This window comes from Ilyonectria robusta, assembly GCF_021365365.1.
Source record: "Ilyonectria robusta strain PMI_751 chromosome Unknown BGZ61scaffold_9, whole genome shotgun sequence".
NCBI lineage: Eukaryota > Fungi > Ascomycota > Sordariomycetes > Hypocreales > Nectriaceae > Ilyonectria > Ilyonectria robusta.
In genome coordinates, this window is record NW_025764443.1 from 130,561 (window position 1) to 142,985 (window position 12,425).

The 12,425-nt window shown below is 57.2% G+C and overlaps 4 protein-coding genes across 4 annotated transcripts; 2 read left to right on the forward strand and 2 right to left on the reverse strand.

Annotated features, from left to right (window-relative positions):
• Positions 1-614: 614 nt before the first annotated feature.
• Positions 615-1,169, forward strand: BGZ61DRAFT_532026 (uncharacterized protein; the record flags this gene model as incomplete). Its single annotated transcript, XM_046253812.1, has 3 exons — positions 615-726; positions 801-919; positions 999-1,169. 3 exons carry the CDS (start codon positions 615-617, stop codon positions 1,167-1,169), a joined length of 402 nt encoding a protein of 133 aa, XP_046104532.1.
• A 215-nt stretch (positions 1,170-1,384) lies between these two features.
• BGZ61DRAFT_450796 (PRP1 splicing factor, N-terminal-domain-containing protein) lies at positions 1,385-4,455 on the reverse strand. The gene has a single exon (XM_046245762.1). The coding sequence runs from the start codon at positions 4,353-4,355 to the stop codon at positions 1,557-1,559; it is 2,799 nt and encodes a 932-aa protein (XP_046104533.1). The 5' UTR covers positions 4,356-4,455; the 3' UTR covers positions 1,385-1,556.
• Positions 4,456-4,649: 194 nt separating this feature from the next.
• Positions 4,650-6,159, forward strand: BGZ61DRAFT_450797 (dimethyladenosine transferase). The gene is made up of 2 exons (XM_046245763.1): positions 4,650-5,145; positions 5,205-6,159. Exons 1-2 carry the CDS (start codon positions 4,717-4,719, stop codon positions 5,943-5,945), a joined length of 1,170 nt encoding a protein of 389 aa, XP_046104534.1. The 5' UTR covers positions 4,650-4,716; the 3' UTR covers positions 5,946-6,159.
• Positions 6,160-6,751: 592 nt separating this feature from the next.
• BGZ61DRAFT_351784 (vacuolar segregation subunit 7-domain-containing protein) lies at positions 6,752-9,328 on the reverse strand (the record flags this gene model as incomplete). The annotated part of the gene is made up of 2 exons (XM_046240361.1): positions 6,752-8,154; positions 8,206-9,328. 2 exons carry the CDS (start codon positions 9,326-9,328, stop codon positions 6,752-6,754), a joined length of 2,526 nt encoding a protein of 841 aa, XP_046104535.1.
• Between the last annotated feature and the right edge of the window lie 3,097 nt (positions 9,329-12,425).

Below are 12,425 nucleotides of genomic sequence, written 5' to 3' on the forward strand. Positions count from 1 at the left end.
GTCATCCGACAGATCTGGCCATCAGAACCAGACAACTCCCATGACCTATTCCGTGCCCATTCCAAGACAACCGTCACTCATCGGCCAGCTCTCTCTCTCTCTCTGCGTCTCCGCTTTCAGTCCGCTTCTACTAGTAGCGTTGAGTTGACAATTGCAACTTGGAGGGCCCACTCCCCGCCTGAAGACGCCGCACTACGTCATGTACTTCCGCGTCATGTACTTGCACCACCATCATGAGCATTAGACCAGACGCAACCCAAAGAGCCAGCCGGCCAAGGGCACCTCTTCATCACCCCATGTCACTCTCACCACTTGTAGTCCACTCATGTGGGCAGGCTGGCACTGGTAGGTCTCAAGTATTGCATGGCTCAAGGCTACCCGACCTCCGGCGCCAACCCTGTAGCCGGTACAACCCATTCGTGCCTTAAGTTAAATACCTGCTGGTACTCCTCTGCTCTTGCCTTCCATTGTTACATCCGGCTCTCTCCCACTGCTCTTCCCCTCCATTGCCCGCCTCCTCTCGCATCTTCATCCCCTCACTTCAAAACGCTCTAGCAGCTCAGCCCAGCTCGACTCTCCAATTCACCTTCTTCACCGTCTTCACCTCCGTCATCATGTCCAAGTCCCGTCTTCCAATCCTCCTCGGTGTCGGTGCCGCTTCCGGTGTCGGTTACTACCTTTTCCAGGCCGGTGGCGATCCCAGAGCTGCCGAGAACAAGTTTGAGAGTGAGTCTCGTCGCCAGCCTCCATCCGATCAATCCGCACCTCCCAACATGAGAGTGCTAACAATGTTCCTTCAGGCGACGCCCACCGAGCAGCCGCCAATGTCAAGAGCCACTTGCCCGGCAGCACACAAACCAACGCCGAGAAGGACCTCAAGGGCTATGGCGCGCAGGCTGGAGCCAAGATTGACAATGCTGTGCGTATTGACCCCTCCAACCCCCAATCCTTGTCGCCCTGTGTAAGACTCAGCACTTGCTAACACCTCTCTCCGCCAGATCGCCGAGGCCGACAGACAGGCGTCTATAGCCAAGAGCAACGCCGAGGCCTTCGCCAAAGATGCCAAAGCCGATGCCCTGAAGGCTGTTGACAAGTTTGACCAAAAGGTCGAGGAGGGCGCCGCCAAGGCCAAGGGCGGCATCTCGAGCTGGTGGGGTGGTAGCAAGTAGACGACTTTGGGCAATACGAAGAATCAGTTTCAAAGCATCTGGGCGAAAGGGATGGACTGCCGTAGGCAATTTGCCCCAAGAGCACCAGAATGACTCCCTATAGTGTTCTCTGGCTTGCGTTATGTGCATCCAGCTGAGGATGAGGAGTAGTTAATAGTATCAGACACAATCAAACCTCACTAACAAGAAATTTACACCATGCTGTGAAATGATGGTTTGAGAAAGAGCATAAATTTGAGTCTATGTCTTGTGTTGTTCGCATTTCGCGTTTCTAAAGCAGCTTCGAAAGTAGCTGGCGCAAACTCTTAAACTCCATCGTCTCCCAATGACTTGTAATCCTCCGCCTAAACGATACACAGGATGCATGGCATCAACTTACAATCACCATTACTGCTGCTCCAACTCCGACGCCACCATCTTCAGAATCTCCTCGCAGTCCTTCCTCGAGTTCTCGGGCTTCTTGGCCACGGCCTGCCACACCTCGCCGTGCCGCGGCTCGTTGAGCACACACTTGGTCACAACATCGGCGCGTTTCTCCTCAGTGCCGTGTTGGCACAGGAATCGGTAGTACCACGCCCAGCTGTCGCCGCAGTCGCTGTCCAGCACGAGCGCCTTCTCGAACCAGTTCTGCGCCTTGTCCAGCTTGCGGTCGGCCCAGAAGATGCGAGCAACAGCCACGAACAAAATGGGGTCGTTGTCCACCTTCTTGATGGCCTCCAGACTGCGCGGCTTGCGCTGTGTCCGCGCCTCCAGGTGCCAAATTTGCTCCACCCACAGCAACCCGCTCTTAGGCACCTCCTGCTGTGCCTTGGCCATCATCGACTTGGCCTGGGATATGTTGCCTGCTCGTCGCTCAAGCCGCACCGACTCGCACCAGAGCTCTGCGTTCTTAGGCACAGCTAAACGAGCTCGGTCGAGCACAGATCGAGCCTTGACTACCAGGCCACCCCTTTCCTCTAGCCGAGAGTACAACAGCCACAGTGGCACCGACTTCGGGACAGCCTTGACACCTGTGCCGAAAGCTTCCCTTGCCTGGCCAATCTTGCCCATGTCCTCGTAGATCTGACCCTTCAGCATCCACAGCTTCGCCGCCGCGGGGAAGAGCTGCAAAGCCTGGAGCGTAAGGTCGAGAGCTGCTTCAGTATTGCCCAGGACTCTCTCGAAGACCACACTCTTCATCCAGACGCGATCTGTGGGCGCTTGTTCACGCGCAATTTCCAGCAGCTTCCGCGCCTGGTCGACGTTCCCATTCTCTGACTCCAGCTTGACAGCCGCAAGCCAAATATCCTCGTTGTTTGGGTTCTGGTTGAAGGCGCGCTTGAGGACCAGTCGGGCGTTGTCCACCTCTCCGGCCTGCCACTTCTCCTTGGCAAGCATCATCCACAGGTCCTCGCTCTTGGGGCACGCCTCAACAGCTTTCTCAAGGACTTGCCAAAGAGACTCTCGTGTGCCGTGATTCCTTTCCAGGTCTGCTGCGGCCATCCACATCGTCTTGCTGTTGACAAACACCCGTAGAGCATAGGCGTAGATAGCTCTGGCCGTCTCGTAATTGCCCTTGTTGATGCTGGACCTTGCGTCCTCCATCCAGGTGTCCTTGCGGTCGTCATCTTCATCCAAGCTCCATCCAAGAGTCTCCCGAATGATGTTCTCACCGGTGATAATGGCGCCCTCCTCTTCGCATCGCTCTGCCTCCGCAATCCACTCCTCGCGCTTGGGCATGGCAGACTCCTTGGCAAGAACCTGGACAGCACGCTTGATGACATTGACCTTGGCACCTTGCCCAAGCTGCTCTTGCAACCGCGCGGCAGCAATCCAAATTTCGTGTGACGTCGGAACGGCCTTTCGTGCCCTGTTGAGCACCTTTTGTGCGTTTTCAGGTGTCTCCAGTCGTGCCAGGGCCAGCCACAGGTCAACAGACAGGGGAATCAGCTCCGTCGCCTTAGCCAGGAGGAGCTTTGCGTCATCGGGGTTCTCCTCCAGGTTGACGGCCTCTTTCCAAAGCGCCTCAGATTCGGGGAGGTTGTCGAGCGCCTGTCGGATAACTCGCTTCTTGTTGCTGGGCAGCGTTTCTAGCCTCATGGCCTCCACCCAGAGTCTAACTGATCGGCCGTTGGCCTCAATGGCTCTTCGCGCAATGACCTTTGCGTTATGGGAGTCGTGGTTGAGCCGGATATTCTCCAGCCAGGCGTCTTCGCTCTTGGGACACCTTGTGCAGCCCTGGTCGATAGTCTTCCGTGCCGACACAATCTTGCCAGCCAACTCCTCGAGTCGAGCGGCGGCAATCCATCCTAGGGCGTTGTTGGGGTTGGTCTTGACGACTGACTGCAACAGCTCGCGCACTCGGTTGATGTCTCCGACCTGAGCCTGAGCCTCGCTCATCTGCACCTTGTTGAGGTTGGTGAGATAGCCCTGAGCGTCGATGCTTGTCGAGCTGCCGACCACCGACTCGGTTCCCTGAGATGCCTGCTCCAACCTGGACTTGAGGACCTTGTCTCGCGCCGCACCGATCTTGGCGAAATTTGTCATGGTTCCGTCTGCCGTGTCTCCGCCGGCGCTCGAGGCTGCCCCATCGTCCGCAACAGTCGTGCCCAGCTCAGTAGAATCCCTCGCCGCCGCCAGCACGCTGTCCGGCACGGCATAGAATCGCTGGCGCAGGGCCTGCTTGCTACGGCGGTTCTTGCCCGTCAGATCTCCCACCTCGGGTAGGTTCGCCCACTCGTCGTCCGTGACGCTGGCCAGCGCGCGCTTCAGGTCTGAGAACTGTTGCTGAATCTTGGGGTTGTTGCGCTCGTACTCTTCGCGCTCGGCGTTCTCTCGCGCCTCGCGTTGCCTTTTTCGTCGGTCCATCCGTTCGTCGACCCATTCCCAGATTTTGTCCGCCTCTTCATCGTCCTTGTCGTAGACGCCGCCGGCGAAAAGTCCAACCTCGTTGTCGGGGTCCTGGTAGCGTTCTCGGTCGTCATTGTCGTCGCCGCCTTCTTCCTTCTCCTTGCCCTTCTTGCCGTCGGGTGCGATGCCGAGCTGGGCGGCGCGCTTCGCGAGCGCTTCTTTGATCTGATCCTCGCTGGGCCCGTCCCTAGCAGGACCAAGATCAGATCGTGTCGTGAAACCAGTGGCACCTCGTCCCAGACCAGCGACGTAGTTCTCCGGCGCCGGCTGGTTCAGGAAATCGCGTCGGGTCGTCATTGTTGCAATGGGCCCGTTGGCGCTAACCGCGAGAGCTGGATGGGGAGCGTCGTTGGTTTATAAGGTCGAGTCGTGATGTGAAGCTTGTGTCGCGCAAGGCTCTCCCCAGACAGCCCCAGGCAACGCCAGGCAGGTGTTCAAAACCAGCAAGGTGGGTGCGAATTTACAATCCCTGTCGCCAAGGGTGCAGGTTATTTACACCGGGGGTCACATTATTCACACGTACCGTTCCGCCTATCGATAAGATGCTGGTCAAAAAAAGTTTCCCACCACCGCCCCTCCCCACCACGCCCACGCCCACGCCCACGCCCACCATCTTTGGAGATCCGCCATCCCAAGTCCACCATCACGACAATCCGCCATGGCCAAAACGAAGCACGGAAAGCGCAGCAGCGCCCCCGGTTCGCCATACGAGCGTCCCAGCGGAGGAGGAGGAGGAAGCAGCGGCGGCTCCAACTCGAATAAGAACAACGTCTTCAAGTTCAACACAAACTTCGGCCAGCATATTCTCAAGAACCCCGGTGTCTCGGATGCCATCGTGGAAAAGGCTTTCCTCAAGCCCACCGACACCGTCCTCGAAGTCGGCCCCGGTACCGGTAACTTGACGGTGCGCATTCTGGAGCGCGCTAAGAAATGCATTTGCGTCGAAGTCGATCCCAGAATGGCCGCCGAGGTCACCAAGCGTGTGCAAGGCACGCCTGAGCAGAGGAAACTCGAGGTCTTGTTGGGCGATGTGATCAAGACTGAGCTCCCAGCCTTTGATGTTTGCATTTCCAACACCCCCTACCAGGTATTTCAATCCGAATTCAAACCAGCATGCCGCAGAGTGGCTGATAGCGCAATACACAGATCTCCAGTCCCCTCGTCTTCAAGCTCCTCTCGCTTCCCAATCCTCCTCGCACATCCGTCCTCATGTTCCAGCGCGAGTTCGCCCTCCGACTGACGGCCCGTCCCGGAGACGCCCTCTACTGCCGTCTCTCCGTCAATGCGCAATTCTGGGCCAAGATCACGCATATCATGAAGGTTGGCAAGAACAACTTCCGCCCCCCGCCGCAGGTCGAGTCGTCCGTTGTGCGCATCGAGCCCAAGACCGGCAAGGACCGCCCCAACGTCAGCTGGGATGAGTGGGACGGCCTATTGCGTGTCTGCTTCGTCCGCAAGAACAAGACCCTGCGAGCTAGTTGGCTCGGCACCAAGGAGGTTCTTGCCATGGTCGAGCGCAACTACCGCACGTGGTGCGCCATGAATGGCGTTGCTGTCGACGACTCTCTCGTCGAGGACGGCGCCGAAGGCGCGGAGGATATGGATGTCGAGGATGCTGCCGCGGATGGCGAGGAGTGGGGTGGCATGGACGTCGACGACGAGGATGCCCCGGACTTCTTCAAGGAGATGCAAAATAGCGCCGCCACTACCACCAAGACCAAGAGCAAACGCAAGAAGACCAAGGTCGCCGAGCTCGTCCGGGAGAAGATCCGCAAGGTGCTCGAGGACGTCACCGAACTGGCTGATATGCGTTCCGGTAAGTGCGATGAGAACGATTTCCTGCGTCTCTTGTTTGCCTTTAATGAAGAGGGCATCCACTTCTCGTAACCGTGTGTATCACGATGTCGAGGTCATGAATGAGCAATACGCAAAGGACGGGTGCTACGGGAACCACAAAAGGGACGGCGTTTCGGGGTTTTGTCAATTGAAGATCAGCAGAGCTTAGAGTAGATGTCGCGAGGATACCTTTGTTATGACATGTCCAACATGAAGTTCACAACACAATTCAAATGTTTAGCAAAAGATGCACCTGGTATTCCCATCCTAATTCGTATATACACCAAGCCGACTGTGCCACTATTCCACCTTCTCGTCTCTCTCTTTCTGGCTTTGGATATTTTTTTCTCTTCTGTTTGGGGGTCGTCATAAGCCGTTACAATTACAACGTGTAGTCGCCACTTTTCCATCTATGGGGGTTTTGAGAAACAAAAAAAAAAGCATCATAACTCCACCTCTGCGTGCCCTCCCATTGCCAGCCCAGGCAAGCATTAGCGTCTCTGCTTGCTCTCTGCGGGTTTGGCCCATCCCTGTCGAACACACATCCCGATTGGGGAAGGGTGCTCGCCGAGAGGGATGATGGTAGACAGGTGGAGGCACGAAAACAAAGCGCACACAAAAAACACCCAAGAAACACCTGACAGGAAGTAACTGTGTACGCCTGTCTATAACCAAAGAAACATAACCTTTGCATCTCCATGTCCCTTCAATGTTCAGCCATGATTGTGGTTGGAAATTTGCATCCAACGCCGCTGCTCCCTGAGATGCCATGCCATGCGCGCTCAAGATACACAAGACAAAAGTGTGTTGACATAAGAAAGACCAGATAAACATCTGCAGCAAAAGCAGACGCCCATCTAGTGATATGAATCCAGTGTTGTGCTGTTCGGCTTGAGGTTCGGATCGTTGGCTGAATTCGGCTTGACCGTCTTTCTCCCTGACACGGTGGCACTGCGGACGCGAGCACTCATTGGCAGGGTGTACTTAACAACACCCTTGACAATGAGATCAAACTCGTTTTGGTAGATTCGCTCCCACCGCTTCGAGCCACCGGATGTCGCGTTACCGGGATATTCGAGCTGCATTTCGCCAGTTGAGGATGAGGTCCCCTGGTGGAAGAGGGAACCCTCAAACGTCAGAGGGCTGTCAAATACCGTGATCCGTCCCAACAGAACATTCGGTTTAGAGTCGTCATCGTCGTCTGGGTCATCAAGCGGTGGGTCATTAACCGGGTCGTCCAACGGGCCTAACTCTTCGGGGCCGCGCGGATGTTCCCACCAGTCCGAGTCTGTCCCCGCATGTTCCGATTTCGCAAAAATTTCCAGGTTGGCGTGGTCGATTGTTACGACAACGATATTAGGGTTGTGCGCCTTGACGGTCAGGTCAAACATCAAGACTTGTTCGCTGGTCACGACGTTGTGTATAGCCGTGATTTCAATTCCAGTCATTGGCTGCGATGTTGCGAACATGAAGCCAATTGCCCCAGTAATGACCAGCATAAACATCATAGTGAGGACAAGGCATGCCGCGAATCGGTTCAGGTATGACGACCGCCTCGTAAAAGTCTGGGACTCGGCTTGTCGCAGGTTGTGCGGGCCACGCCGGCTCCGACCAGACCGGGCAGATCGAATCGATCCAATCAAGGGAGTGCGCTCGTCATCGGCACCTGTTGTGTCATCCATATCGTAGCTTGATGACATTTGCATTGTGGTGCGCTTTCCGAAGGCTCCACGAGCAGCGTGATTATTCCGAGGGCTGGGGGGGCCGGACGAATTATTTCGAACGTTCGTACCAGTGAGTTTCGTCCGTGCCGCATTCGGGAACGGCGACTCGTTGTCGAATAGGGATGGGTGGCTATTGTTGGGTTGTCTACCCCAACGGCCAATGTGGTGGTGATGCCTGGAGGTGCCTCTCGCGGAACCACCTGCGCTGCGGCCGCTTCCCTTGCCATCTTCGTCTCCCGGGGTCAGGCTGTCGTTTCCGTTGCTGGTAAACGTGTTGACAAATTTCATTGTCTTCTTAGGCCCATGCGCTGGACCACCGCCTTCCATGACGCCGTAAATAGATCGCAGGTTTTGGCGATCCGCTTGGCTGACCATAGAGGTCGCGCTTGGAGTTCGTGAATGGAATCTTCGCCCAGCACGGTCGTTGTTATCTGGGGGGTTAGAGTCGTAGACAAAGGTTTCTTCCGAGTCAGAAGTATTCGCCTCGTCAACGGCACTCGCAATTGATGCCTCGAAAACATCTGCTTTTGAGGATGCTAGAAATGTCAGTTAGCAAGATGAGCAGAAGAATCGCAATGATCTCTCACCTGTCCCAGAATTCACGGCAGGCTGTTTCCGGGTCGTTTTCTTCTTTTCTTTCTTGGGCCTGATCGTCTCCGAGCTCTGCTTTGTCTTGAGAGTCCCATTGACTCCTTCGATCTTGGGGCCCGTCGCGAGTGCGACTTGGGGAACACTTGGGACTGTTTCGGTCTCGACGGTCATGCTCTGAGTCGAGCCATCCTGCTTTGACTTGACCTGCTTCGTAGAAACGGTGCTGGATTGCCTTGAAACCAACGGGGGCGGGACGGATGGTGTCCTCCGTTGATCAGCCCTGTTATGGCTGCTATCGCTGCCACTCTCATGGTTGGCCAGAATTGGTCTCGCACGCAGGGTACGAACATCACCCAGTACACTCTCAGAGTGGTTCACTGAGTTTGACAGCTTCTCTTTGACCTTTTCTAGTAAAGCTGCGTCGTGGGTTGGATTGGGGGAGTTGGGGAGGCTGACTTCCTGGACGGTTTCCAGGGCTCCACGGACGGGAGTGCGCATTCCTGACTGGAACAGCGGATCCTCCGCCTCGCTCTCGGAGGGAGTTTGCAGAGGCTCTGAGGGATGAGGCGACGGAGTCGGCCTCTGGACGTTGATAAATGGCAGTTCCTGGTCGCTTCGGCGCGCGGGTATACCAGGACGGCTAAACTGGGGGGGAGGTGATCGCAAGCGGGGCGAGACGGGCCATCGCAGGTTGTCGGATGAGAGGGGTTTCTGGGGAGTAGGCGCCTGTATTTGTTGTTGAGTTTGAGAGGCGGGGAGGAGCGTGGGGGTGGTTGTCGAGGACAATGAGCGCGTCGAGATGTTGGAGCTGGTGATGCCCGGTCTCGTCTGGCGAGAGGGACTCGGTTCGGTTTGGCTATTCTTGCGAGGCCTAGCACCTGAGATGCGGTTGGCGGAAGCTGTTCTCCTGGGTTGGCGGGCGGGAGAAGAGTCTCGAGATGCAAAAGGCGACGGGACAATGGAGTTGTTGGCCGACGACTGCTTCGAGGTCTGGCTACTACTGGTCGCCGACGACGGGGTAGCGGATGGGTCTGGGGTATTGGAGCGGCGCCTGCTGGCCATGTTGGCGGAATGGGCTACGCCAGGGGCGCCGTCTCCGACGACAGAGGATTTGTCCATGGTGATGGAAGCGGGTGCAGGCAGTGGAGTGAGAGTCGAGCAATCATGCCAGCAGAGCAGGCCTTAGCAGGAACGGTGGATGGTGATGCAGGCGGCAGGCTGGCTCATCGTGGTTGGCTCGTCATCGAGGCAGGATGGGGGTGGCCTATGGCCCGAGCCGTGAGGGCGGAAGAGGCGTGATACCCAACCTATTCCGGACGGCTGCTGCGTCTTGTCTGTCGAGGGTGATGGCAGACAGGACACGAGCGGACGGGCGGGACGGTTGGGTCGATGACGGGAGGTGGACGCAGAGGGAAAGGCCAGCAGTTGGACAGAGCAGAAGTCGGCGTATATTGGGCTGTTCTGTGCAGGTTTGGTTCGGGGGGTGATGGAGGATGGAGGAGGTGAATGTACGAGGAAGTGGTGGTGGTGGTGGTGGCAGCGGATGGAGTATTGGACGGAGTGCTGAGCAGACGAGAGTGGTGACGCTGAGACGTACCCGGCCGTACCTATATCCGCCCACGCCCATGCCCACGCCCACCTACACAACGCACAGGGCGGTTTGCAGACTTGCAGAGCTGCAGAGCTGTAGCGCTAGGAGAGACACTGGAAGTACCCAGAGTACGTACCTTACGACCTCCACTGCCAGCCCAGCGAAGCTGCCAGCGTGTGCCAGTGGGCGCCAGTGTGCCACACACCACGCACACCACGCCCAGGACCTAGAAAAAGGAACCTGGCGTTCTGGCCAGGGAGCCTAGCAGGGAAACCTGGAAGGGGAAGATTTGGACCTGGGGAAGCGGACGCGGATTGGACGGCCGCTGCTAGTGCGCCAGCATGACACAATCTGTCGGGTCGGCTTGGGCTGGTGGGATGTGGATGTGAAGCTGGCCCGGCGCGGGACTTGGGGCTGGAGGCGGGCTAGCGTCCTTTTTTTTTTCCACCATGGAAGCAGGAAAAACAAAACGAGAGCCGGCCGACGGTTGAGCAGGGCCCTGGTTTTCGCTGGTGGACATATTGTTATTTGGTGCCGGCGCTGCCCTGATGCCCTGCTACCCGGGCTGCCCTCATGCCCTGGTTCTGTCTGGAGGGTTTCCTTGGTGCGAGCAAAAGGAACGTGAGCCAGTGGTGTCGTAATGGCCGCCGTTAGGACGCACACAATAGACCGCAACATCTGCACGCTCGCATTCGCCGCTCACTGCTTATTGCCCTCACGCCTGGGTGTGTGATGGGTTCTCGCACACGCAGCCGGGAACAGACTTTTCCTTGCTGCTCGTTGCCCATACCCAAGAAATGAGAGAGAGAGAGAGAGAGGGATTGAATGGGCTGACGATACACCGGCTGATGGACCATCCACATCGCATCAGGGAGCACACACACAAGCACTGACTGACTGAGTGACTGACAAAGACAAAGACAAAGACAGCAGGCGCTGAGATGCGCTGTCAAACCGGATGGGTCGCTGAGCCCGGGCCACGCACACAGCCCAAAGCCATCCGTCGCCGAGACCAAACGGGAGCCGGAACCTGGACCCAGGACGAGGCGAGCGAAATTGGCCCGCCTGGACGGGACCGCTGACTCTGTTCCGGTGGTGGGCGGGGACGGACGAGGAAGAGAAGAGGAGCCTGCTGCGTGGTAGGGATGGAAGGGGAGGGAGTTTCCGGCCCTGCACCGCCCTCCCGACGGCACTTCCAGCGCTGGGCATAAGCCCGCACCCGCTGTAAAACCCCTCCCAACACAGACACGCACTGGCACACACACGGCACCCGAGCCCAACACACAGGCGGGTGGCCTTGGGCTCACCACCACTCTCGCCCGTGTCGAGCCCCTGTAACCACAGGCCGGTACCTGGCCCGGGTGGCGACTTAGTGGGCTCGGGGGTCTCGGAAGAGCTCTCCAACACTGGTCGGCCCCTGGTGCCGGTACCTGAGTCTCTCTTGGCTTCTCACGCGGAGGGTGCCTTGGTGCCTCTGTACCATAGGTTATTAGCCCGCTAATTACTTAAGGTATGTACCAGACTACACACTTTGTTGGGTCGAAGCCAGTCCGTTCCTCACATTTATTAGTACTCTCATCATCTCGAAATAGCGGTTCTCGGGTTGCTTGGCCACTCTCCTGTCGTTCAACATCACCATGTTGCTCTTCGGCGAAGTCAGGAATCTCTTCCAGTCAGCAAGGCCAAAGTCCGTGTCTCGGTTTTCAACTGCGGCCCTCCAAGGATCCGCCGCAGCGTAAAAAGGCGCAGTACAAGGCACCCACCCCCTCCTCCGTCCATCCATATGCTTCCATCCTTCCATCCATCCTTACGAGGAGGAGTTTTGGTTCCCGGCGAGTGGTGGCCGATGCCGATGCCGATGCCGTCCCCCTCGGCAGTGGATTAGTAAAGCAAGACATCTCGTAATCGCCCGATTAACCCCGTCCATTCCGTTGCCATTTTTGACAAGTTCTCGCGAGGCTTTGACTTTGGGCTTTGGCTTTGGGCGGGTGCAGTGTTTGTGACTGTGGCCTAGACAAGCGGAGTTGTGTTTGGCGAATATCTGGTCGACGCCCGAAGCCTACCTACTACGCTGTAGATAGCGACCTCCACTTGCCTGCCTCCTTGCGAGTCTAGACAATAGTCAGATACGTAGAACCTTTGCCAGATTGTGCTGGAACGTCCCACCGCCCCCGTCCGAGCCACCATGTGCCAAGGTATGGAACGAGACGCCTCACGGTCCATAGTCATGTTGCTTGTCTACAGTGGTACAATCTCGACTCTTTTCCGCGCCCAACGCCAAAGAGAATGAAACCCACTTGCCTCAACACCCGCTGCCAGCCCTTCTTTCCAGGCCCCAAGTATTTGTGGAGGACCGGCTCTCCTCTCAGTGGAAGCCTGATTGCGCCGGTCCTTCCGGGGAACCGTATCCCTTGACGCCGACGAGGGCGCTACGACTGGCCCCAGCCTGGAGAGTCAAGGCGCCCGTGCCAGCAGACTTTCAAGCAAACAAGACCCAGCCAGGAACAATTAAAACCGGCCCAAGCGACTGTACGGAAAAAACGGTTGTACAGATCAGGTATGGCAGGCCGCCGCGATACCTAGGAGCTACGGGCGCTGGCGCACCAGGCCGGCACTGGCCCATGT